Raw genomic sequence first — 27,812 nt, forward strand, 5'->3', positions numbered from 1 at the left:
GAGCTGAAGAACTGTTGGTATCCCAAAATAGGTTCTTTCACTCAGGTTGCAAGAGGCTGATCTACACAAAGAATCAAGGTATTTGATTTATTGACAGTTCTGCCTTGCACAGAAAAAGGTGCTTTGTGGCAAATTCACAAATTCACAAAGCCAGCACCATGACTATCAACATGTTTTTTACATTTTAGGCATTAACACTCAGTGGCCAACAAGTTACCTTGGTTTTCATATAAATTAGTATTCTTTCTTCTATTGGTTAAACGATCCCCTCGCTTCTTTGCTGGTTAGTCCACGTGCCCAGTCTTTCTCTTCTTCTGAGACAGTGGTTTCCTGGATCACTGGTTTGTCAATCAGTGGTCACAATCTCCCTGCGCCAGAATTACCTTCTACCCAGCCAGAGCTGATCTCAGCACAATTGCTGAGCAGTTTTCATTAGTTTCTTTCTTACCTTGGGAGTTCTGCCAAATGTCTTTGAGGCCCCTAAATTCTGTGTTCTTTGTGTCTGCTATCAGTGATACATTCTTATTCCCAAGCTTTGTTAACCTCCCCCTAGGTCTGAGATCATTGAAACATGCCAAGCCCTAGACCTTAACAAGGCAATTCTACCAACAAGTAATTTATCTTCCTAACACCCGGATATCACTGTGGTTGGATCTTCCCTGATCATTCTTTTCCCCAGGCTTTATAGATGAAGTTCTTTCAAACATGTGCCAGGCTCTCCAATCTTGTTGGCCCCTGGACTCTCCAATTTTTCAGTCTCTTGAAAAAGAGACTGTCCCAGACCAAAACTGAACAGAGTAATCCAGACACTCTCTGCTTATCATTTTGCCTTACCTCAGAGCCACACTGAGGTTCCCCAAACCCCTATGAGAGAAACCAGGACTGCTTCTGATGCTCAGTGACACGTGTGATATGGGTGAAACCTCATCTCAGGGAGAGACCTTCCAATAGCCTCAGACACCAACCAAGCACCTCATTGCTGCCAGCGTGTGCCTGGGCAGCAGCCAGCGCCCAAAGCTCAGATACTCTGTGAGCAGCCCGGGAAACCCTTGAGCTGGAAAGTGAAAGCCATGTTTATGTTTCGGTTTATGACCGTGTTTTTCAACTCACGGTTACTGTCAAAGGTTTCGTTTTCCGCGAAAAAGGAGTGGCACTGAGTGGTGCCAGGCGCGGAGCTGCCGCCCTGCCCCGGCGAGCCCAGTCCCGGCGAGCCGGGCCCTCACGCACCGCCCTCCCCAGCGAAACCGAAAGCGGCGCCGGTGCCGGGCCGAGCGGGACGGGACGGGACGGGCCGCGGAGGGTTGGCGGAGGGTTGGCGGCCGCGCTGCTCGCCTCGGCCCAGCGCAGCCCGCAGCAGCGGCCCCGGGAGCCGGGCGCCGCCATGGCAGAGAGCACCCGGGACGAGCGGTTCCTGTACATGATCTCCTGCTTCAGGCCGCGGCTGAAGCAGTTCATCCAGGTGCAGCCCGTGCTGGACCGGCTGCCGTCGCTGAGCGCGGAGGACAGGGACAGGGTGCGTGCGGCCGCCCAGCAGCGGGGCGCGGCGGCGGGCGCGGAGGAGCTGCTGCGGGCCGTGGAGCGGGGGCCCCGCGGCTGCGGCTGGATCCGGGAATTCCTGCAGGCGCTGGAGCACGGTGGCTGCAGCCTGGCCGCCTGCTACGCCAACCCCAGCCTGAGCCAGCTGCCCTCGCCGGCACAGGAGGCCGAGCACGACCTGTGCGTGCACCTGGTGCAGCTGCTGCACGGCACGCTGGTGGACAAGATGCGCACCGTGCCGGTGGCCGAGAAGTGCTTGGAGATGGGAATCTTCCAGGACGAGGACATGGATCGGGTGAGTCCGGTCTCAGGCAGTGCCACAGATACTGGCCATCCCCAATGGCTGTGGGGCAGGTAGGAAGCCACAGCCGCCAATGGCATAGTAAATGCAACAACAAAAGGGGAGTTCCCAGACTTGGGAGGGAAGAGATAGTTGGTCCAGGTAAGCCAATGAAGGCTGTGGACAATGGGCCAGCAGGCGGGATTCCCAGTTAAGAGCCTGGCAAAGAAAAATGCCAGGAACAGAGGGTTGAACCAAGACAGTGTCTAAGTGGAAGAAATATGTCAGACTTTACTTACCGTTTTGCCACAGACCTTAGGCTCAGAAGATCATTGTCTTCTGGCCCTTGAACCACAGGAAGTAGTGATGGTCTGTAAAGTCCTAAAGAATACTTGAGTTAAATAAAGCAAGGTTTTCCATCCCCTTTTTTTGCTATATGTTCACTAAGGACTATCACACTAGACAGCGAGGTGAGCAGAAATACCTGGACAAGAACAAGGAAGTGTTGACCTTTGATGAAAACGCTGCCCAGTGTTTATTCCACTTGGCTAAGAATGACTTGACTGGAATGTGAAACCCAACTGAAACTCAAAAGAAATTGATAGCCTGAAACAGTGTTAGAACAAATTAAAATAGTAATTGCCATAGCAATGAGGGGGAAACTGGTAAGCTAAGGGTAGAACTAGATCACATTAGGTTCACTCTGAGCCTTTGCATCCACTTCTGAGGTAGTTTTATGGTCCATCTCAGTTAAAGGACTGTAAGATACATAATTTTCTCTTGTGACCATCAGGTAGCAGCAATGATCAGATGCACTCTAATTAGTAGGGGGCCAAGCATGGTTACACAACAGGCAGATGCAGAAGCCTTTTAGGAAGCTACTGGCTCCATTCCCTGCTAATGGGTCCTCATGTTCCCCTGGGTCACCTTTTTGCTGCTGGTATTTCCATCAAACCATTTAATACCCTTCACAATCCTGCCAGTTTGAACTCCAGTGGAGTTTAGGCTTTCCTAATGCTTCCCACTTTGCACACACTTCCTTTTAGTCATGGATCTTAGTCAGGTGTTCCCACTGCTATGCCTGTCCGTTTCCTTCCATATCAGAATGGATGATTCTTGAGCCTTGAGAAAATGGCCCTTGTGACTGGACACTTCTCTCAGGCTGCTTTGGTCTTGGGGTCCTGGTTTTGTTCCTCATGGGATCACGTGTCAAGTTCTGCTTGTGACAGCCATGGCACAGTGTTCCATGGCTTCTCTGAGCGCAATAGCCACTTTCTAGAGGCTTAGCTATGGTATTTTTAAGTGGGAGTTGAGATGATGAAACCAGAGTTTAAGAAGGGAAGTGTTCCATTTTATGGATGAGATCATGTTACAGGTTAAGTCTGAGCTTTGGTAAACTGTGTGACACCATTCCTCCTTAATCAAGGTTGCCTATTTCCTAAACCAGTCTGAACACCAATTATTATTCCACAATATTAATAATTTTATATAATGGTTAGTGTTGTAACTGTTGTCGAGTACTAGCAGTCTCTCCAATTAAATTCCAGATCTCACAGGTTTTATATTTCCTACCCAAAACCATATGGGATAAACATGAGGTTGGACAAAACTGCAATCATTCTCTTCTGATAAGTGGCAGGTCCACTTTATATCTTTATTTTTCAGTATGTTTTAATGATGATAGGGAAATGTTTTTGCACCTATACTATTCTTACAAACTTCCTCAGACCATTTCTTGTCTGTGTGAGGGTTGTTTCTGGTTTTTTATTTTAACCAGATCCAGACTGTTACTGACAATCATGGGAACAGAGATGGTGCAAGGGAGCTACTGAGCAGAATAGTCCAGAAGAAAGATTGGTTCTCTTCTTTTTTGGTTGCTCTCCGTGAAACCCAACATGAAAACCTTGCAGATGATTTAAGTGGAAATACAGGAGGTAATCATCTTATTTCACTGGTACTGATTGGTGGATTTTTAATATCTTTTTTTTCCTTTTTTTCTTTTTTTTTCTTTTTTTTTTTTTTTTCTTTTACTTAAGGAGCAATGCAGGATTCCCACCATATTGTTTTATTGTGACACTGGGACTAATAATTGTCCAGGGATTTCAAAATCAAGTTAAGTTATGTAACAGCTTAATTGATAGATTTTTAAATACTAAAAATCCTTATTAAGCAATATGAGAATTACAACAGTATGGGTTTAGTTAAAATTAAACTGAATATTACCTTTAAAACCAGTTGGTTTTCAGTGTGGTTTTTATAATTATTTATAAAAAATACTCTGAAGATTAATTTGAACAAACAAAACAAACTTTACCTGGATTTCTTCTTCAATAGAAATGTTTACTTTACAGAATGCTTTATGAATATTTTTGGCATTTTAAAGTACTTTGCATACTTTAAGACATTCATAAGTCTCAAAACATGATAAAATTTACTAAAAATAATAAAATAAATTAGTACAGTGGCTACTCCTTTTCATTCCTGTATAATGCTTATAATACTGTAAAGTTATCCCAGTGCTCCCCTATATTCTTAAATATTAAAAATAAAGCAGCCCCCAAATAATTTATCCCTTATTTTTACTCCCCATATGTTGTATAAAATTTTAGAGACTGAATTATTTTAACAGATTTCCCATTTAGCAGCTTCAGCCTGCTCACTTGAGGAGCTCACCAGAACTGTCTTTGTACTTTTACCTGCTGCATATGGGTCAGAGCATTAAGACTGAAGTAAGAGGGACATGAAGGTATCTCTTCCAGCTTTGGACAGGAATCAGAGGGTGTTCTGCCAGATACAGACAGGCAGCTGTGATATTTGAGGATGCAGTTCAAAGATGGTTGAATGTTGCAGTCTGCAGGACAAGACCAAGCAAATCACAGCATCAGATGATCATTCTGAGTGAAACTCGGATGCTGGGAATAGCTCAGCTGTTGTGGTCCTAATTTTCATTCTGTATTGCAACTGTGTGAAGCTTAAATTCTCATCTTCACTATTTGCCATCAGCAAGGCAAACAAGGTAACAAATATGCAAATTGTTAATATTCTTTTCATATTTTTATTTTCAATTCTTTTCAGTATAGTGCAGACCATATAGGATAAAACTGAAGTTTAATTCAGTTGTTTGATGGACTACTGAATTAATGCATTTTTTTCCACAATTTCTTTGCAATCTTGGGCAGTGCAGGCTCCAAACCAACTGTTCAGACTAATGCATAAATCATGAGTGGTGTTATCAAGAGGATAAGTAATTTTCTTTGTACACAGTCGTGTATGTGTGTAGTAGATACACAAAGTGTGTGGTTGCAGGAGCATGCCCTGACATAAGGTCATAGAGAGGAAACAGCTTCATTTGGTGCTGTGGATAAAGAACACTGATGCTACATTTTATCATTGCAGTTTGACCCCCTGTGATTTGTTACAGTAAAATATATTGTTATTAGCAAACACCTACACACAGAAATTGAGAACTTCATAAAAATAAATCTATTAACCTCTTTAAGTTTAGTTTCTAATTGTAAATTAGTAAATTCTTAATAAATATTTATATAAAGGTCAAAATTCCAAACTATAACATTTGAGTCAAGACTAAGACCATATGTTATACTGTTATGTGCATGATGAATACAGGTTAGTTCTGTGTTTTCTGTGCTCCACACTAAAAGAAATGAAATGTTTTGTAGAACTGCCTTAGAATTTCTCTTTATTTTCTGGGAACAGAGAATAAACAAAATGGGATGGAGCAGACTACAAATGAAGAGACAGAAGTTACAAGCCAACCTGGACACATCATAGAGGAGAATTTGAAACAGGAAGAAAATGTGGATGATAGTTTCAGCAGTGAGAGCAGTGTGTTGGAAACATCCATAGAAAAAAATTCTATGGTGTCAGGTTTGTCCACTAACTGGTATTTTAATCTGGTACCTTTGCAAATATATTAGTAGTTTTCAAATATATTTAATATTTTTATAAGAATGTTATTATTAGATTAATATTTTATTTCAGACCCATCCATAGTAGTCTTATACTATTCCATGACAACTTTAGATTAACATTGACAAATCCATACAGTGTTTACAAAGTTTAAGATAAGAGGAATGGTTCTATACCACTAAAACTGCAGCTGTATTAAGTACTGCTTTCTAGAAGGCTGGAAATTCTATATTGAAAAGCATTTTTTTGTTTTGAAAAGTCCTTTAGTGCTGTCCAACAAGTAATTTTTCTGTTTATTTTAAGGATTTTTTTACTTACAGGATATCAAACAACCTTTCTTATGTCACATACATACTCAGAAGTAAATTTTAAGTAAAAACATTCAGAAATGGTTGTGGCCCGTTGTTCATACAGATCCACTCTTAAAAACATGCCTTGGTAGTTGATTGTGAGCAACAGCAATAACCAGCAACAATGCCCAAACACAGCTGCGAACCAGTGAACCAAACATACACTGCATGGTTCAGGAACCACGTGTGTTGAAACAATAGTTACAGCTAAGGTAAATCCTGCCTGAAATTATACTAGTGGGTTTACTGAGCCAAAGAATAAGACAGCTAAGGCTGCTCTCTTTTTATCAAGCGTGAATAATTTTTTTTTAAAAAATGGCTCTGAAAAACTGCAGCCCTTCAATGTGCAGCAGTAGTGGTAGCCAATTTCTCATTTAGCATGATATTAACAGGGTATCACAATGCTTTGTAGCAAGTAGTGAATTATTAACTACAGCAAAATTACCAACTTGTTTTTCCTAGGTTAGAACATAATCTGGCAGTATAAAGAAGAAGTACCAAATATTTAATGATAATTCAAAATAATCAGACCGGATTATTCTTTCTGGACAAAGCTAAGGCTCTTATTTGGCCTACTAAGGGTAGGTTTTCATTGCTGTTAGCCTGATCTTCTACTTGCCTCTTGTCAGGTTAAGGATTACAGAAAATTAGACCTATCAGTTATTAACTCGTGTGCCACAAGATAATTGTAGCTAAAAAACTATGGTCTCAGCACAGAACTGAAATTAATAGTGTTGGTATTAGCAGTCTGGGCAGTTGAGCAGATCTGTGCAGTGAAATGGCTAAGGGGGTACAGAGTACATGGATTCTATCAGTTTGGTTCAGATTGACTCCAGTCTCATGTGGACCGCATGCCTGCAAGTAGTTAGAACAACTCTCATTTGGTTTCATCTGACAGTTCATTTATTCTGATCTAAACCAGCTCTGTGATATGAACCAAAGTGGTGTAAGTGGGGACAATTGTCAGATTCACTGTGAACACGCAGTTCTGAGATGAACCAAAGCAGCAGTGTAGATGCAGGGTAACAAGGGCAGCCAGGAGACAGTCCTGCTTGGAGATTTCTGCAGAGGAACTGCCTCACATTCAGCCATTCTCAGGTGCAGTAGCCTTTGATATCAATGCACTTGTGCGCTACTACTTAACAGCACTCAGGTCTTTTTTCATTTCCTATTTCCATCCTTTCTCATGATTTCGTAAGAATGTAATTTTAGACCAGGCAGATTAAAATACAAATGGAACCCAGATTCTACTTCCAAGTGAGCTGGGAGCCCACCTAGTTTGTAATTTGATGCTGTCAAGTGTTGTCAGTTTTTGCAGCACAGTCCCACCATTCCTTTATGTCTTGAGAAGGACATATTTCAAGAAGAAAAAAGCTTTTCAAGTCACTTGAAATTGCTGCCATTTGCATGGTATCTGAAGCCTCCTCTGACCCTTTTATTAGGTAGATGAAACAGAGACAGTAAGAAGGTATGAGAGCAATAAGGTCATAAAAACAAGTAGAAATAGAAAATTTAGCCTAAGAGATAACTAGAAAAAAATTGAGCGTGCAAAAACACAGATAAGAAACTTCACGCACCCAAAATTGCACAAAAGCAAGTAAATTTGAAAGGCAAACACTTGGATTAAATTGCTGCAGTTACCTATACAAGCAACATTTTAAATAATTGCAGCTCTCTTTTTCAAGGCTTGCTTTTCATTCCATTCCATTCTATTGTCTCTCTACTTATTTAGTATCCAGTGTAAAGTGACTGAAAATCTTCCTGTGAATTATTCGGCATTATAATGGGCAAGCAGGACTCTAAGGGGAGATTAGCAACAGTGGTAAAAACAGCTGAAAGAATATTAGCTCTTTTCATTATTTTGGAAATGTTTGCTGATTTGGGTTTTTTAAAAATTATTTTCTTTTAAAATAATTCACGTTGCCAAAATTGAAAAAGGAGAACATTATTCTATTCAGCTTTCATTTGCAAGATGAGTATTTTGCATTTCACTTTACCACTGATGTTTTCTGTTGAGAGATTGTTGTATAATGCATGCTGCACATTGTAATCCAGATAATTGTGTACAAAACACTTTATGGATTCATATTCTCGTGACTTTCAGAAAGTCCCATTTTAGATGGGAGGCCATAGGGAATAGATACACAGAATTTTAATTTTGTCCTCCCTTTCCTATTTTATGTGGATTCCTAGAAAGTGAAAGCAAGAGATAGTGTTACCTTCATGGCTGGGAGTTCCCCCTAATGCTACTAGTTTGTCACGGGTCTTTGAACACGGCTTGTAACTGATGAGGTTTTCTTCTTTTTTTGTGCCTTTCTGTTGATTGCATTCATTTGTTAGAAAACCTACTAATACCTGACTCCTAGTGGTAGCTGAGCTAGCTTCATAACTTTACTGAATGCAGACTAGGTTCAATTTCCACTTCACTCACCAAGACTTTACAGTCTTTCAGGCATTCCTTTCTAGGACACTGTAACTTCAATTCAGTGCTACATTCTCATTCACAAAATCTATTTTGCTTTATGAATAATTTTTTGAGGACAATCGGTTGCGAAAAATATGTATATGGACCATAATGGGATATTCACTGGAAAGAACTTGATGGAAACACAAGTTCACTAGCTAATGAAGCAAAACATTGGTCAGCACTGTTACTCTGACTGATTCCATCTGCACACCCTGGGCTCATTGCAGAGGGTGTCCGTGAGCTGATAGCTCAGGGTGATGCTGTTCGCTGCGGATTTTCCCGGAAGGGCCGGGTGTCTCCTTAGATACTGAAAGGACTGAGTTTTGGACAATCCAGCTTTGCGAACAGTGCTGGCGGCGCAAGGAGAGGGATGTGCGGTGTGGATGGCCCAGCAGAGGGCGAGCGGAGCACGGGAATCCCTCGCGGGATCGGGGCCGCCGCTTCTGCTCCTGCCTCTGGTCATCGCTGCTCGTATTTGTCCGGGAAATACCGTTTGCGCTTTGCATGGTACACGAAGAAACTTTAAAAAAAAATACCACAGTTCTGGTTTTGTTTGTATTCTGCTACATATGTAGCTCTCATGGCTTGCAGGGAGTTGAGAATGTTCAGTTTGCCAGCAACTATTTTTTTGGCTTTTCACCTTTTCAGAAAGATATAGTAAAATAGGAGTAAAAGCGATTATGCAGATTATCATGTCTAGAACCCCTGTTTTTAAGCAATAAATCGTGACCCATAGTGCCTTACCTCTGCCATGCTTTGGATATTAATCTTCTGCTCCATATTTTCTTCCATAAGAAAATGAATCATATTTTTCATTCTTTTATCTTTACCAAAAATAGAGAAAATTAGATCTCAGCCATCCCCGCCTGACATTCATCTAACCTACGTTAACTTAAGGGGAGAGCAAACAATATGCATTTGCCATTAATATTTGTATAGCAAATATATTATGCTACATTTCTTTGTGGTTTTTCGTTTAGAGTCAGATGTCTCCATGGGAGATGGAAGTGTCAGTAACTTGAATGAAGACCTGGGACAGAGCTGCACAACCAGTGATTCAGGTACATTTCCCTTCTGTTCTTATTTCGTAATTGCAAAGTAAGCTCTGGGGGAAGTACTCTGTGAGTTGGTTAAAACAAAACTCAGCGGAAGGCTTTCGTTCACTGTAAACTCTAGTTCACTGTATTTAGATGCCAGACTTACTTTGTTGGAAAGCAGATGCCATTTTTAATGGTCTGGACCTAAGTCCTAGCCCCAAAACCGTTGATTTACTGAGATCATCTGAACAGGTCTCTAGACATCATCATTGTACAAACTGGTCAGTGAGGCAGAATGATAAAATCACATAGGCTGAAGGGACCAGAAGTCATCCAGTGCAGTCACCTGGACAGATATTCATATTGCTGCCACACAGACATGTTTCTTTTGCTCTCAGAGAGGAGCTAGATTGTGCCTGGCCCCCACATAGGGTGAGAGGGAATAGGAATGCCTTAGAGGCAGTGAAAGGTGAGCAGAAGAATCTCCTGGGTACCTGCAGAACAATAATGAAGGTCCAATTTGGACCCAAGTTCTTTAGTAGCCTTGCTTGCAAAAGCAACCTAAGCAATGGGGGTCACTATCTGAAGACCTTTGTGAATCTCACATTTAAACACATGTGCATGTTCTAAATACAGTTTTAAACTAGATATTGGACTGTGTTTAAATAATACTTAGCAGTAAGGTATTATCTTGCTGTGTATGGTCTGAGCCAAACTAAACACTGCTATTGTAAAAGACATCCCACTATTTTTTTGTCTTTTTTTTTTTCCTTTTCAAACCTCAGGCAAAACAAATTGGGAGCTGACCACCATGGTGATTAGCCTGTTTACCTATACAGAAATAAAGAACTACTTTTTAAAATCTATCCTGTATAAAATTTGTGCTGGGATTATGTCTTGTACAAGGGCTAGAAAAAATCTGAGCACCATTCAAGCCAGCTGGGCCCAATAAACCTAGTATTACATGAGTAAGGTCATTGTAAATCTTATATATGCTATATCTGCAAAGTATTTATTATAAATACTTTTTAAATAGTTTCAAGGTTTTTAAATATTAAAATCCACATATTTTGTAACTACACAGAAAATTCAGGATAGGTCAGATCTAAATTGCTACGCTACAGCTAAGATTTTAGTCTCTGTTTTGCTAGCTCCAAAGAATTTACTTTGCATTTCTTTATCAACTGAGAACACTCATCAGTCACATTGTATTTTTTGGCTCACTCTGTCACATGAAATGTCTGGGCATGGGAACTTCTCTGTTCTGTGGGCAAGCAGGCACACTGTATCAGTTGGTCAGGGCATTTGGCAGCAAGTATGTATGTATGGCCTCATCCTTTAAGATTCCTGAAGTATCTCTCAGTAAGCAAATTGGGCATTTCCTGTGTCCAGTAATCCAGAAAAAGAAAAAAACAAAAAAACTTCAGTTTTGTGAAGAATAGAGAATTTTCAGATTTTTTCAGTGTTTACTTGCTATATGTTGTGACATATGGCTTTTAAAAACAACCAGTTTAAAAGTTTTTTAAAACATCCATGCTTTTTAATCATGTCTAGTAAACACAGTGAGAGCCATATTGAGAAAAAAGTGCTAAGAAGATGCACTATTAATGGATTTTACAATTTGAGATTTTGCAATAAGGCTGTTGTATTAACAAAAATGTTTGGATGGTGTCATTACACACTGACATGATTCAGATTTTAATACAAAGAATCATTTGGATTCAGCTGCATTTTTATGTATAAGATTAATTTCACAATTTATAAAATTGTGTAGTTAGGACAATAGAATATTTATCATGTTTCTTTTAACCCAGAGCAGCAATTCACATGAGTCTTGTATGAAGGCAGACAACTTCCCTAATGTTATACTGTGCATGATGAAAAATATTGAATTATTTAATTCTTTAATCTGTGAAAAGATTCCTGTATTAGCCTTTATCTAAACAAGGGCTGAAGAAGCTATGAGAGAGCCAAGTTAAATATATTTTAGGCCTGGACTGTTAATTGAGGATGTTAAGGAACTGAAATTTAACCAAACAGATGGGTGATAAAGTGCTAGTTTCAATATGATAGCGCTATTGAATTTAGCCAACCAGAAAGCAAACAATGTTCTTCCTCAAAAGAGAGTAGTAGAAGTCAGATAAGTAACAGCAAGTACTCTTTGCTGCAAATCTCCCTGTGTCCAGGTAGCACTGCACTCACACTAAAAGGCAAAACAAGCAAAAAACACTTTAGAATGGCATTCAGATGTTTCCATCAGCAGTGTTTTATCAAGCTTCATTACTTTCTGTTAGTTTAATTTTATTTAATGGAATCAGGAATACTAGAAAAATATACTTACTTTGTGTGTAATGTATCAGTGATAATAAAATCCTCATGATTCTTCATTGAATGATATCATCAGGAAACAAAACTAGGGTTTTTCTCCCTTTGTTTTCAGTCTTAGAATGAATGTAAAATGAATTTGTGCATTTTCTTCACTGAGGGCAATTAATAACTGAATAGTGATCCAAATTTGTTTGTAGGGAAAAAACCCATGAAAACTCAATTGAAATAAATCCTTTTGATATTAATATGTATATAAGTTCTGACTCTTTAAATATATGTAAACTCAAGAGACTTGATATGCTTTTCTTACTGCTCAGAATAATTCAACAGCATTTTTTTTCACTTTTGCATTTAGAACATTGTTTGTTTCTTCTGTGAGCCATAGATCTAAACTCTGCCATTGCATTTTCAATAAGAGATGGAAGGCTTTGGCCTTAGGTGGCAAATGTATATGGCTTTTTAATGAGCATCCAATTGCATTATGTATGAGTCAGGCTAAGAAGCAATGTAATCTACCATGATTAGGTGTGATACGTTCTGCAGTCAGCTCCTTCTTGTATGGGCAATTGAATTTTCTTATCTATTTGGTCTTTATAACTCCTTTAACCATTTTAAGTGTTTCATATCTTTTTTCTTTCTATGGCTCCATTTTTTCATTCTCTGGGAAGTATTTAAAAAGGTAGCTCCCTTGTAACCAAACAAATTTCAGTATTGATCAAGGAGAACGTCACAGAAGCTTGGCTAGGTTATAAATACTGCATCTCCAAACACAACCTTTGCTGGTCCCAGTGCTACTGAAGTGTATCATTTGAATTTTTGCCTAATAATATATACCTAATATTCCTAATATAGCAGTCATTTCAACATAGATGGTTGAAGTCCAGGTGCTTTATTCCACCTGCCCTGAGATTGGATAGAAGCAGTTCTGATCCAGAGTTGCACAGGTCCTCAGAGCAACATTGTCTATGCTAGTGTGCTGTTTCTATTTATTCACAAGATGCTTCCGATAGTAAATTAGTATTTTTCCCTTTGACATTTTTTCACTCCTCTGATAGATGTTCTGTGCCTCCTGTTTGAAACTTATATTTTGTTTTACCCGTAGATGAAGATGAAGTAGAGAGGAGAGCCTCACCTCAGCCAGATCTGACCCTGAGAGATTACCAGATGGAAGTTGCAAAGCCAGCACTGAATGGGGAGAATATTATAATATGTCTCCCTACAGGCAGTGGTAAAACCAGAGTGGCTGTTTACATTACCAAAGATCACTTGGATAAGAAGAAAAGAGCATCAGAGCCTGGAAAAGTCATAGTACTTGTTAATAAGGTAAGTTGGTCCATTTTTTAAAGAATAGTATTTTTCAAACATCATACATTGTTAATATAGGCATTGTAAAATGAATATAAACACAATTCTCAGCTTCTTCAGGTGTACTGTGTTTAAAGACATAGAGTTCTAGACTGTCATCTCCATTGCACCATCAGCCTGGTGCAAGTACAAATTATGTTAGTGTACCCAAGTGCAAGTGCAAATTTAGATGTGCTGTAATAACCACATTACTGGAAAAAAGTACAATTTCATTTTTTAATGAATTTTAAAGTATATATTTTTCACATTCTGTGTTTTAATTTGGCCACCTAATGAGTCTAACAATAGTTAAGGAATGTTTTGTCAGATACTCTGACAATTGCTGTAATTTTAGCAGTTAAATTTAGCACATATAAATTAATCTTCTATTTTAATATTAAAATACAGAAATAAATTTAAGAATTTTTTGAAGTTACAAACAATATCCATATCCTCTTATAAGAATAAATGTTAAAGCATGTTATAAGCTCAGTTAAATAGCCAGACCATGCCTGGTTTGTCCATTCTTTCAAAGGCTCAGTTAAGCCAAAGTTCTTGGGATAAAAAGGTTCCACAGGAGAAGTTGCAGGGGAGAAGCTGGTTTGGGGATTTTTGCTGCTTAATTTTCTTTTGTTCACCTAACAACATTTGTGGCAAACAGGCATGTATTTTTAATCCTGTGTTTAATTGTTTTAAATTCTTTGAAAACTTTTGTTCAGGTTCCATTGGTAGAACAGCATTTACAAACAGAGTTTAGTCCATTCCTGAAGCGTTGGTATCAGGTTATTGGTTTAAGTGGTGATTCTCAGCTGAAAATCTCATTTCCTGAAGTTGTCAAAAGAAATGATGTCATCATCAGTACAGCACAGATCCTTGAGAATTCACTGTTAAATGCATCCAAGGAAGATGAAGAAGGTGTCCACTTATCAGGCAAGTTTTTTATTCTGAAATTTTTACGGAGGGTATAAAAGTATGTCTCTTCTGGAAAATTGCAGAGTAAAAATGTGCCACATTCAGTAGGGTTTTTTTTCAATTTACTTGTTTTATAAATGCACACTTTATTCAAAATCAGACCTTAATTAATAAGCATGCAAGCCAAAATTAGATTCTATAGTTTGTTTGTACTAAACATTTGTTATGTTTCCTATTTTATCTAGCTTAAGTACAACTTTGTGCAAATGCAGTTGTACTGGTTCCACTTTCCAGGCTTAGCAGAGCATTGAGTCATTATCACACAGAAGCCATATACAGGATGAGAAAAAGCTATCAAAACTCAAATGCACTTGGTAGTTTGAGAAATACAATGGAACACAAGCTAAAAGCCAATCTGTTGTAAAAGTTATGTTCTTTAAACTCCTGTAATTTTGCTAATATACAGTAATATGATGGCTTACAACTGTGTCTCTCTGAGCTCAGCAGATATAATGGTTTCCTACAACAGATGAAGGAAGTTGAAGAAAGTAAAAGATAAAGAAGGCAAGATTGTTTTCCCAGAATGCTAAAGTGGCAGGTATCTCTGGGAGATCAGAAAAGAAATGGTTTTATCTGTCAGTGAGGTACAAATAGAACAGCCCATGACATCAGCTCCAGGGCCTGGGCTGCAGTGAGCTTCCTCTGTGAGATGTGAACTTCTCCCTCTGTCTGCCTGCAAATCAACTCCTTTTCACATGGTGAAGGATGTAGGGGAGAGCTGTAATATTCAAAATAATGGCCCTGAGGTAAAAGTATTGGTCTGGGTGTCACAGAGACAGCAGAGAAACCTGAGGGATTGATCTCGGTCTGTCAGGGCGTGGTGCTGACTGGAGTTCTGCTTGTTCCAAACTAACTCCTGCAGAGCCATTTAGGTGCCTCAGAATTGCACTCCCTCCTTCAGAATGCCTTGTTATTAACCTAGGCAGAGTACCAGCAATTTTCTTATACTTATTTCCTCTCCACTGCATCTAAGTTAATAAACTTTCCTACATCTGAATCATTTTGGAATGCTGTATGGAGGCATCTGAACATTTCTACTGGAACTGCTGGCCTGTTTAGAATTGGGCTGAGTCCCAACCAGATTGTGTAATGAAGTGGGTTGAATGGGTTTCACACTTCGCAAAGTTTCCTTCATGAGGAGCTCCATTTTTTCCAGAACTCAGGCGGCCCTGCAGTTCAGGTTTTTTTCTGTGCTATTACACCTGTGCTCCTAAGTTCAGCTGGACCAAGGCCAAGCTAGCATGAACACAGCCAGCTCCATTTCCATGGCTGTGACTTGGTTAACTCGCAGCCTTTATAAATCATCCTAATTAGTTACAAGGTTTTTTTCCAGATTTCTGTGCCTACTTTTTTCATCTGTTTCCACAGAGGTCTACATTACACATAACATGTGATTCCAGCCACTGTGAAATGGAGGGGACTCTCTTAATTGCATTTTACCAAATGTTGATTTTCTTTACCAAGGGCTGAAATCACTGTATGGACTTTCTAAAAGCTGTGTATCACTTTCTTAGTCAAAGAAACACATCCCTTCCGGTAGGTTGGTTTCTACCCAAGTAGTTAGAGAGTATGGATGATGGAGATGATGGTCAAAATCAAAGAAGTTCATGCTGGTAGAATGAGAAACTGCCAGCACTGCTTCTGAAATCTTACAATATGTAAGATTTCAAAGAAATCTTGGAAATAAATAAGAATTTAGATTTTAAACTACATCACTCCTGTCCAAATTGGCTTCCTGAACTACTCTGAAGGCAATGAGCTTTCCCCAGCGACGTGGAGCACTGGCTTGCTTTCCTAGCAGAAGTGTTTGGTGTAGCCTTTAAATGTGACTTCCTTTGTTTAGTCTCTGTCTTTCTTTAGGTTCTTCAATACCAGCTAAGTCTGATTTAGCTCTGTTAATTTCCAGCTTCTGCTGCCAGTTGTTGAAAACTGACTTATAGTGGTGCAATAGTTTGAGCACATCAATTGTGTTTACGCATCAATGTGTAAACAAGACCACGGTAATTGTCCACGTAAAAAAATATATATAAGATTTTAACCCTGATCATTTCAGTGATCTTCTTTACAGTCATGTCCACAAACTTTCTTCAAATTGTTGGAAACAATATTGAATTAGAGAGTTACTAGCCAGCTACAGAAGGACTGGGAGCTTCATAAACCAGTTTTGCTGTTAGAGAAACAGAAAAATGTCCATGAATCTTTCAGCTCACGTCACTGGCTACATGTGCAAATAGATTAAAGATATGTTTTCTATATTTTTTGAGAAATTTGAAACAAAAAATAATTTTATTTTTTGTTGTTGTATAGTATAGTGCTTGCATGTAAATATACTGTGACCAAAAAGCACACAATACCTGTCTGAATTTCCATCAGTTTCCTCCACTACAAAAGAGAGATGAGTGGTAGTGCTCCCACTAATCTGTTTGTTCTTTCCAATATCACATCCATAAAGTAATGTAAATGTTTTAATTGGACACTAATAGGGAGGAAATCTCTGTGTTGCTACAAAATGGAAGCATATTTTGACCACAGCAAACCTTTCAAGAATGTCTGAAAGGCTTCTAACATGTTATGTATCTTTTCAAAAGCAAACAATGTGTAGTTTGTCAGACACACTTATGGATATAAAAGATAGAATTGAGTTCAACTATGATCTGTTCTTACCACTGGTAAGATATGAAAAAAAATTACCTGAAATTCTTTATATCATCAGATTGTTTTTGCAAAAATAGAAAGTCTTTTTTTCCACTGCATGAAATGTAAAACTACTTGGCACATCAGGACTGCAGCAAAGGTTCCAAAGTCCATTAAATATATTCAGCATCCATCCACGCCTTCCTCCAACACTTCAGTTTCCTAGTACATTAGTTCTCAGACAAACTGATGGGTTCTTTTCAACACCATCCTTACCTGTTATAAGATTTAGTCACACAAATTCTGCATTTGAAATAAAATTATTCACTTTAAGAGTCTTCTTTTTTTTCCAGATTTTTCCCTCATCATTATCGATGAGTGTCATCACACTCAAAAGGAAGGTGTCTACAACAATATAATGCGACGTTACTTAAAAGAAAAGATGAAGAACAGGAAGCTGGCAAAAGAAAACAAACCACTGATCCCACAGCCTCAGATTCTGGGACTTACAGCCTCACCTGGTGTAGGAGGTGCAACATCCTACTCGAAAGCTGAAACACATATTTTGAAAGTAAATAGCCCTAATACTCACAAACCATCAAAGGGGTATTGTCTTGTTCAAGTAAAACTTTTAAAGTCAGTTTCAGGCTCCAAATAGACAATCTGATTTTTTTTTTCTTGTGTACATGGAAGTTCAGCTCAAAACCATTAAATTGACCCTCTAAAAAAATGGAAATCCATGTACAAATAAAGGTTGGTTTACAGGAAGAGTAGGGTTACTGAAAAGAGAAGTTAAATGTTTGCCTCACTTGAAAAAATTCCCAAGTTAAGATCAGAGGCAAGAAATCCACAATGTAGAACAGTTTTATGGTTACTAAAAGTCTTACTGTTCCATTGATGCCTTATAATCTACTGTGTATCCCTAAATACTAGAGATACAATGTATTTTAGATCTGTATTTCTGGAGTGACTAAGCAGAGCATTTTTTTGAGTCTAAGAAAATGAGAAACAATGTTGAATACTTAAACAAACAGAAACCACTTGTGAGATACAGGTAGCATACAAATATGTTTTGTTTTTCAATTAGTTACTTATTGGGGTTGCATGAACACCTGACAAAAGATAGTCTGTTAAATTCTATACTTAAAGAAATGATATTTTACTGGAAATTAAATGGTTTTACATTAGTACAAAAAATGAAAGTAGAATTTAGTACAGTACTGCAGTGAAAACTCCTGACTAGTAAATTGCACAGAACAGAATTTAATATTGAATATGTGAGGCCTGCAAGAATGTTTTATGCTGTATTGAAATAGACAGAATTGCAAAGAATTTTGACACAAAAACTTGCTGGCAGTGGAAAAAGCAGAAAATTCCTTTTTATCAGATCTGAATTCCTAATGATAGGATTCTGGGGTTTGTAGCTGAAGATTAATCTGATTCTGTAATCTGAATATGCAAGCTGAAATAAATAACTACCACTGAAGACATTAAAAAGATCACCTGGCACTGTCATCTTTTTAAAGTCTTCTTAAAGACTTAAAAGATTACTTAAACTTAAAAAGATTACTGCTTTCTCTGCTCAGAATAATGTTGTGGTTTCCCTTATTACTTAAAGACATGTACATATTTTCTCCCTGGAAGACGTCAAAAGCAGAAAAGTCCAGTTCAGTTGTGCACTTAGCACAGAAATTCTCTCCCTATGTCTTTCTGTTCAGGAAAGATTATCTCAAATTATTTTCTACTCTTATAACAGTTCTTAGGTTTATAATTAATCCTTAATATTTATTTTCTTTTTTTCTATTTCACCATTATTTTTATTTTTTTTCTCCAAAATCTATTCTTTCAAAGTACTGATGCTGTATTTTCCTTCTCAAAATACTTTGTTTGCATCCTGATCTACGATTTTTTTTTCCCATATGCAAGGATCACTTCTGGCCTAAAAAGTAACTAGTGCAGTTTGTCTCAAACATTTTTCAAAGACTTCGACTTTCTTGTGCTGATACTGCCTTTATCCAATTTTTGTGGGAAGAAAGTCAAGTTACATAAAACTCTTTATCTAAATAAGAAACTTTGTCGCATTAATTCAGTTTTCATGTGAAATAACCCATTCAATATTAAAGAAGTAACATTTTGTTTTCTCCCAGATCTGTGCCAATCTCGATGCGCGTAGAATTATGACTGTTGAAGAGCATGCCTTCCAGCTAAAGAATCAGGTGAAGGAACCAATTAAGAAGACTGTGATTGCAGATGACAAAAAAAGGGTATGTTCTTTCAAAAAAAATCAGTATTAAAGTGATATTGCCCTTTAAAAATGTCTTGTACGGTATCAAAAACTTTTGCCTAATGCTCTTTTTCTATAGACTTTTGATGATCCAGAGTGCTAATTTGAATATTGTTGCTTTCCTCTGTTTCAAAAAGTATCAATAAAGTCAAATAAGACTAAATTTTTACTTGTGTCAGTTATATTTTGAGTTATCTGGTCAAAAGATAAAAGCTTCTAAAGCTGAAATATTTGTATTGAAGTGATGATACTGTATTCCAGTTTTTACAAAAAGGTACTATTTCACAGTATAATTTTTTGTATTATTCTGAACTGTATATTTCCATAACACTAAACACACTTAAGAGCCTTACTTTTTAAATTTAAGGTTTAACTTCAAAAAAATTACTCAGTGTGGTAATAGCCAATGTTTTTGTGGCCAGAAGATGCTTACTTACTTTGCCTGATCAATTTATTTCTAGGATCCATTTAAAGAGAGAATTACTGAGATCATGACAGAAATACAAAACTATTGCCAGCTGCATCCCAAGTCTGAGTTTGGAACTCAGACATATGAACAGTGGGTGATCAGAGAAGAGAGAAGAGGTAACTGCATAGCAAATACACCCCAGCTTTGGATTTCTTTGGGTTGTTCTATGCTAAGAGTTTTTTTGGTATTTTTGTTCCCTTCTAGCTGCAAAAGAAGAAAAACGCAAGGAACGTGTCTGTGCAGAACACTTGAAGAAATACAATGATGCTCTCCAGATAAATGACACCATCCGAATGGTGGATGCCTACAATCACCTAAATAACTTTTATAAAGAGGAGAAAAGTAAGAAGACAGTAAGGAGTGATGAGGATGATGATGATTGTGATGATGATGAACCAGCAGTAACTAAACAGGATGAAACAGATGAATTTCTAATAGGTTTATTTCATGGTGAGTTTGAAATATATTGTGAAATTTAATATTTGAAATCCGTAATTGTGCACTAACACGGTTTGCATGGGCCCATTAGTCATTGAATCCTAGAGATTGCTGTGTTGTTTATTATCACAATATCTTAATATCCCACTTCACACAGTTTTGAATGCATTAAACAACATTATAGTGGGATCATGTCATAATATGTAATAATGGTTCTTCAGCTCCCACCTAAAGGCACCTTTTTTTTTGCTGCCAGTAAGTAAAAGCTGCTCTCTGCTTTTATCCAATGAAGTGTCCCTGAGGACACTCTTGACAGTTACATAAAATATGTATTCCAGCAGACACTCTTGGGAGGCAAAATGTTGAGCAAATGGAATACAGAAGTAACGAAATTATGAGTTCTTAACCAACGTTTTCTGCCAAAATTTGTCTATTTACTAAGAAAGGAGAGTGCTGACTTTGAGTTGGTTCAGGTAAAGAACATTTAGGCAGAGAATTAAACAAAAGATCAAACTGCATAGACCAAAGTTAGTTGCTTTTTTTTTTCAGATCAGTCACCTTGGAATTAAGAGTCATTCATTAATCCTTTTTGCTCTTTACTGCCTTTGCAATGAGAAAAAGCTAGACAAGTTTGCTCCCATCACCCATGGCTCTTTGGTGGTGCAAACAAAAATAGATTATACTGCAGAGTGTGACCAATCTTCATGTATCCATGAGCTACAAATTTTTCTCACCATCATTGAGAAATTCAGGGAAAAAAAAAAAACTTAAAAATATAGGTTAGATAATGTCAGCATGGTTTTAATGACTCTTCATACATGTCTATTCCCCCTTATTTAGATTTTCAGTAGTGAGCTGTTGCTGAGAACCAAAAATTTAAACCAACTAAAAATGAAACTTAGTTTCATTAGTATAATTTCTGGTTGCTTTTATTTCTGCAGGTAAATGAAGTTCAAAGAACCTGTCAATGAAAAATAAATTCCATTTTGATAGGATTTTACCACTGAAAGTGCTAAGAGTAATAGAAGAAAATCTAAAATTTCTCAGCTTTAAGAATAGAATTCATCTTTGGGTGGTAAACCCCCTGCATCCCTTAGTTTAGGTTTAACTAAGGTGGAAAATTGTGGAGTTTGTTATGTTTATCTATTTTTTGTATGTGTTTCTATGTTTGATTACATTCTAAAATGTGAATAAGACTAGTGATAAAGCCACTGTCTAGGTGGAGTAGCAGTTTGTGGTACATTGAGTATGGTTGCCTTGGATTAGGTAAACTGCAATAGTATGCACAGAGTCATCATATCAGAGTGTATTAACACACAAAGTCTCTGCACACAAGCGTTCTTGTGTTTGCACAGTCATCTGATAATGACACAGGTTTTTAAATATTAGAAGTTTTTTAAAAATTTAAAACACATGAGGAATCCTCCCTCCTTATGGTCAATAGAGCCAGCCATTCATTTGACAGTTCACTGAGTACATAGAAATGTCTTGGAGCTGCAATATAAATAACAACATGCCCATGCTGGTGTCTACTGTACTGCATGTTCCTAGTAAGGATTCCTTCTTTAATTCATGTCCCAAGGACAATTTATGTCTAAATTTATAAAACATTACCAGCTCCCAAGCTGTGCATATTAATCTGTTTCTCCTTGTAAGACTTTTTTTCCATTATTTTAAAACAGATCTGTAAATATTACAAGCTGTGATTTAGCTCTTCATTACAGTGCATTTGACTCTGTACCAACTTCATGTGTATAGGAAGGTCTTTTCCTTTGTCTTATTCTCACCAGGAAATATACTCAAAGTGTATGATAATGGTGATTTATTTTGATTGCTAAGTGTGTTTTTAGTGACTATAAACTCACTTCAAAAATAATTGGTATGCCACTGCTCTTTAAACTGAATGTGAATTAGCTATGCTGAGGGAATTATATAGAAAGTTGCTCTTTGTTTTATGGGTTTTGGGGTTCATTTTGTTTCAAACTGTTATTTTACATGGTTGCATTTTCTTAATTTACATCTGTTCTTTTTAAAGCAAAAAAGAAACAGCTGGAAGAGTTGACTGGAAAGCCAGAAAATGAAAATGAGAAGCTAATAAAGTTGAGAAATACTTTAATGGAGGAGTTCACAAAGACTGAGGAACCTCGAGGAATCATTTTCACGAAGACTCGTCTAAGTGCCTTTGCTCTCTTCCAGTGGATTAAGGACAACCCAAAGTTTGAAGAAGTGGGAATTAGGGCCCATCATCTTATTGGCTCTGGACATAAGAGCGAAATGAAGCCCATGACTCAGGTATAGAACCATGCATGTCAACATTTCCTCTTGTACATGATTTTGAAAAACAGCTTGTTTTAGTACTAGGCCAGTGAACTGAAGTTTGGAGCCCAGAGTTCTGGCTTCATACCTGCCAGCAACTTATCTTCGTAAAGATATGTGAATAATAATGTCGGAATAATTTTATTTCCACAAGTAACAAGATTTTTTTGGTTTTGGATTCTATGGCAATAGGAGTAGGCAGCATCCATTGCCTAGAGTAGTGTATAACTGTATAGACCCAATTGTAGATAGAGCCAGTTGTATATAGACCCAAGTTGTATCAAGGCATGGGAAGCAAAAGTAAACAAAATGTAAAGAGCAAAAATGCAATCGTTAAATGAGTTTATACTTATCAGGACAACAGTAATTCACATTATATTTTAGCTGCTGAATTGAAAAATAAAACTACAAAGTTGATTATGCCCGTCTTTTTGTAATATCATTGCTTAAATCAAATCACACCAATTTATATGCATGCTTCACATGGACACATAACCATTGGAATAAAACTTGCCAAAATTCCTACCAAAATTATTTCAACTGATCACTCAATTGTGTCCATCTTGTACCATTACATTGATTTCATACACCACATCTCTCTGGTGATTTATACTTGCCATTAAAACATTTTCAAATCAAAGTACATTGCTTCTGTTCTGCTCTTTACTCCCCATATCAGCATTTAAGCAAAAATGGTGTGTTTTGCTGCTGGGCAGAGTCCATTTTCTTCTCCTGCACTGAGTTTCAAGGAGAAAAGTTCTCTCAAAAAATTCTCTCCAAAAGTTCCTTGAGTTCTATCAAACTTGGAATGCTGTCTGAATGCTGTTCTATCAAACTTGAAATGTGGCACATTGCACAAACAATACAATAGCTTCTGCATTTTGAAACTGAATATAGCAAATAGCAAGTTTCTGTTCCTCTGCTCAAGCTGATGACAAACACCCAGTTGATTCAGAAGCCTGTGATTTCGATCTTGCCTTTTTTAGTGTATCATTGTTGTTCTTCTTGGTGCTACACAGCTCACCAGAATTATGGTCTCCATTTATTATGGGGAATTTTAAGTGCTTTAGAACTAGAGCTGGAAGTCCATATTTTAATCAGAAATTACTGAAGTGATAGAAGTCCTATCTTATGAATAAGTACTTAAAGAATTTGAAAACAGTAGGGCAACTATATTATCAAATCTCCTAGTAGCTGGGACGTAGGCTACAAAGTTCCAAGCTCAGTTACCATAAAAGTATTGGCTTCTGCTTCCTCCTCCCTCAAAATATGGTGCTGAACACCTGTTAAAGGAGTTCAATAGGAACGCCTTCTTCTGCAAGATGCTTAAATGCAGTTGTTAAAGCCTCTTGATGTTTGGCACTCAGCTCAGAAGTGATGGGACTGTAATTCCTGAAACTCGTTAATTAGAAGAAACTGGTAACAGAAACTAATACTGAAAGTTAATTTCATGATTTTAATTTACAGAATGAGCAAAGGGAAGTTATTGATAAATTTCGATGTGGAACTGTAAATTTACTAATTGCTACTACTGTAGCTGAGGAAGGCCTGGACATCAAAGAGTGTAACATCGTTATTCGCTATGGCCTTGTCACCAATGAAATTGCTATGATGCAGGTAGGAATTTTCTGCATACACAGCTTATTTTAATAGTGCTTTACTTTTTGCAATGGGCAAATGGTGAATCGTATACCTGACATTTGGCAATAATTTTTAAATACTTGAATGCTAAAAGAGAAAATGCTCTTGCAACAAGGTTCACTTCCAATTGCCATCCTCAGTCCGCATGCAGTATAAAATTTGTCTCTGTGTAATGTAGCATCTGTTCAAAATTCTACACAAAGGTTAAGCTCTTTTGATACAAGAGATACCACAATATGGTCATCAGACCAGTTGATACAAGAGGCATTTGTACCACCAGTGTATGGACACCACACCATCATCAGCCAAAGAGAAATCAATACATATCAGAATACCAGCTTGATACATGCTCTCATTTAACTTGTGAACACAAATGTTTATATATTTAATATTTAAATGCATGCTTATATTTTGGCAACAAAATATAATTTCAGCATTGCAAAACAATTTGCTAATCCCAAATCTCCTGAGCAGTTCGCACAGGTATCATGGATGATACTGCAGAAATAGTATGTGTTATTCACTGATTCTTTATCTGTCTGAGTTAATGGAAAAAAACTGCTCTTTGGGGATAGTGCATATGGAATAGTGCATGTCTTCCATTACAAAACTAAGGAAAAAATGTTGTGTGTTGTAATAGGGAGTATTGTGGTGTTTATTTTTGTATTCCTTGCAAACTGTAGGCTCGTGGTAGGGCTCGAGCTGATGAAAGCACCTATGCTCTTGTGGCTTCAAGTGGCTCAGGGGCTGTTGAACGTGAAGATGTTAATATTTTTCGTGAGAAAATGATGTATAAGGCCATTCAGCGTGTCCAGAAGATGCCACAGGAAGAGTATTTAAATAAGGTATTCACTGCAACTCTGCACTTTCCCTTTTAAGAAAAGTCATTTAAATTGTATGAAATAATCTCTATTTGAAATCTACTTAGAGGAGAAAACCTTAAAATAATACTAGTTACTACATATGGCTTTGAATTCTTTTGCCAATATTTGTTTTATAATCTGTTTTCTTGTCCTTTAGAAAAGTCTGGTTTTCTGTTGGTAAGAGGAAAACACACAAGCTAGGGAAATTGACTAGAAGTCATGTTGACAGTGAACTCAGTAAAATAACTGAGAAAGAAAACTATTATTGTCATTCCAGCAGAATGTTACAGTGCTCTTACTGATCTGTTTCTAGATTGAGAGTTTCCAGTTGCAAAGTATACTGGAAAAACAAATGAAGGCAAAGAGAGATCAGCTCAAGACATACAAGAAAAATCCTTCACTAATAAAATTCTTATGCAAAAATTGCTCCAAGCTGATATGTTCCGGAGAAGACATACAAGTTATTGAAAACATGCATCATGTCAGTGTGAAAAAAGATTTCCAGTAAGTGTTTATGAACTACTTTATCTCTTTCAGGCAGAAACAGATTTTCTTTTCATCAAGGCTGTAACAGGGCCTGTAACCCTCTAGGCCCTGTGAGAAAAAAATAGATTATTCCAATATTGTTGGGTCCTAGGCTCTATGGAGCTTACAGTTAAGGAGCTTGAACAAAATGTTTGTTCTTGTTCCTCATTTCAAGGTGAATTGAGTTTAAGACTTCGAAAAAAAGATGCAGCTTCTGTGGTACTATTAACTAGGTCACTTACTATGTAGTGTGGTATGTATTACACTCTGCACAGGCTAATAGTAACCTTCAGGATCATGTATTCCCTAAATAAATTACGCAAGAATGTACACATACTCTGCAGGTCTGTGTAGTCAGAACCAAATGATTCTCGTAAGGGTTAAAGTTGAACAATAGGGAATAAAAAGAAAACCTTTAATTTTCAGGTATTATTTCTTTGACAGTTCCATGGCACCTGAAAAAAATAAGCTAGATCTTTCTGTTACTAGAACAAGAGCCTGCTGCTCTCACTTTAAGATGTGTGAGGGAGGATGCAGCTCCTGAAATGCAATGAAGTGGGACATGGAGTACATGTGTATTTCATCATTACTTAGGAGCATGAAACATGACCTTGCATTTTCTCGAACTCCTCAATGTGTCATAGTCAGAGAGTCTATGACTTTTTAGGTTTCATATCTGATTTCAGCAATCTTAGTCACTGTTTATATATGTCTGTATGTAGCATGGAATGACCAATGGATTCTGATTGGTGCTGTCTGTTTTTCAGAAGTCATTATCATACAAGAGAAAATAAAACACTGCAGGATAAGCAAGCTGATTACCAGACAAATGGGGAAATTATATGCAAAGACTGTGGACAAGTGAGGAACATTTTATTTTCACACTCTTCCTGTTGTCTGTATTTATTTTTGTCTAATGCTCTTGTCTTATTTTATCTGAAATGTAATTTCCTTCTACTTGCAGGCTTGGGGAAATATGATGGTTCACCGAGGTCTTGACCTGCCTTGTCTAAAGATTAGAAATTTCGTGGTTGTGTTTGCAGACAAAAAAACAACAAAGCAAATTTTTAAGAGATGGGGAGATCTGGCCATCAGGTTTCCCAGTTTTGATTATGCAGCTCACTGTCCTTCAAGTGATGAAGATTAAGGAGTTAGAATGAAAATAAAAGCCCTTTTCAACTTCTCTCAGTTGATCAGAAGCTCCTGTGTCCCACAGAGAATGCTGCATCATAAGTACTGTGAAAACTCCTAGACATAAGGAAACTGTCTTGAAGACAAAAAACGAAACAAGAAAGGAGAAGGACAAAGTCACACAGCTGCTGTCTGCACTCAGATTTGTACTCCTAGAAAAAGTTGGCAAATGCATTGCAGTCATGTGTATTTATGGAACAAACTCCTGTCTCTTTTCACTACAGGGTGACAACACTGTCAAAAGTGTATTAGATGACCTGTTGTCAATTCCAGAACATTGAAAAGAGACCTTAAGATATGCCATGGTCATTATTTTCTTCATGCTATAACCATTTTGAAGATGAAGTATCTCAAAAGAGGAGCCACGTAAAGAATAGATTACCCATTATTTCTGAATCTCTGTTGCTATGTCAGTGTTTTCATGACTGAGTTCCTCCCTTCATAAATACAGCTGAAAGCTCACACACTCTGACAGCTTAAAATTAAGTTTCCCATAGAAGACATTTCAAAAAATCAAGCCCTTAACCTGAAACTGATTATTTTAGTGTCCAAGATGTACATTGCAAAAGTGACTCTCTGTGTGTCAGTTTCATAGAATTGTTAAGACAGGCTACATAATGAGGTATTTTTTCAATAAATTGCTATAACTAACCTTTACCAACTGTGATACTGTTAATTCTCTTCCACTGGAAGTATTTAGACAATAACCATAGCTTCACCCTTGAAATTTAAAGGATGGTGTTTTGACTGTAAAAATAGCATCATATTTCTCCATATTTATCTCATGGACAGATTTCTTCCCCCCCCCCCCCACCCCCACACTTTGCAAGTAAGATATTGGAGAGTGGAAGGAAAGTTTGTTTGTTGTTACAACAGCAACTGAATTATTAAAATAGCCTCTTGGGAAATCATCCAGAAATCAGTCATCATCTGGATCATCTCTGTATTTCTTTATTAATGAGTTGCTACAGGTACATAAATGCAGTACAATACGCTGTACATGGCATTCTCTAGTATCTGAATTAGTTTATTCAGTACTTTTAAAGAAGCGTAAAACACTGGTAAAAATACTACATAATTTCATAGATTGCTGCTGAGCTTTTGATACTTCCCTTTACTGAAGTAAAAAAGCATATCCAGATGAATTTCTGCACATGTGCTACAGACGTGTATGACAAACATGCCTGGACTTCTTGTAGTTCACCTG

General features: G+C 37.5%; 1 protein-coding gene across 1 annotated transcript; it reads left to right on the plus strand.

Annotated features, from left to right (window-relative positions):
- The first annotated feature begins 1,288 nt into the window (after nt 1-1,288).
- Nucleotides 1,289-27,262, plus strand: IFIH1 (interferon induced with helicase C domain 1). Its single transcript, XM_066190048.1, has 16 exons — nt 1,289-1,831; nt 3,594-3,750; nt 5,534-5,704; nt 9,544-9,624; nt 13,031-13,251; nt 13,992-14,202; nt 17,232-17,449; nt 19,026-19,142; nt 19,624-19,747; nt 19,836-20,081; nt 22,105-22,361; nt 23,853-24,002; nt 24,710-24,871; nt 25,203-25,393; nt 26,182-26,275; nt 26,379-27,262. Exons 1-16 carry the CDS (start codon nt 1,382-1,384, stop codon nt 26,559-26,561), a joined length of 3,033 nt encoding a protein of 1,010 aa, XP_066046145.1. The 5' UTR covers nt 1,289-1,381; the 3' UTR covers nt 26,562-27,262.
- The last annotated feature ends 550 nt before the right edge of the window (nt 27,263-27,812 follow it).

Source organism: Chamaea fasciata, unplaced genomic scaffold (genome assembly GCF_029207755.1).
Source record: "Chamaea fasciata isolate MVZ Bird 193981 ecotype frontalis unplaced genomic scaffold, bChaFas1.0.hap1 SCAF_8, whole genome shotgun sequence".
NCBI classification, from domain to species: domain Eukaryota; kingdom Metazoa; phylum Chordata; class Aves; order Passeriformes; family Sylviidae; genus Chamaea; species Chamaea fasciata.

What these genes read in the sequence shown, in the direction of transcription:
- IFIH1 (XM_066190048.1), top strand. Translation starts at nt 1,382, where the DNA reads ATGGCAGAGAGCACCCGGGACGAGCGGTTCCTGTACATGATCTCCTGC. An exon ending in CTGAAACACATATTTTGAAA is followed by an intron (nt 17,450 to 19,025) that starts GTAAATAGCCCT and finishes GTTTTCTCCCAG; the next exon opens with ATCTGTGCCAATCTCGATGC. An exon ending in TCTAATAGGTTTATTTCATG is followed by an intron (nt 20,082 to 22,104) that starts GTGAGTTTGAAA and finishes TTCTTTTTAAAG; the next exon opens with CAAAAAAGAAACAGCTGGAA.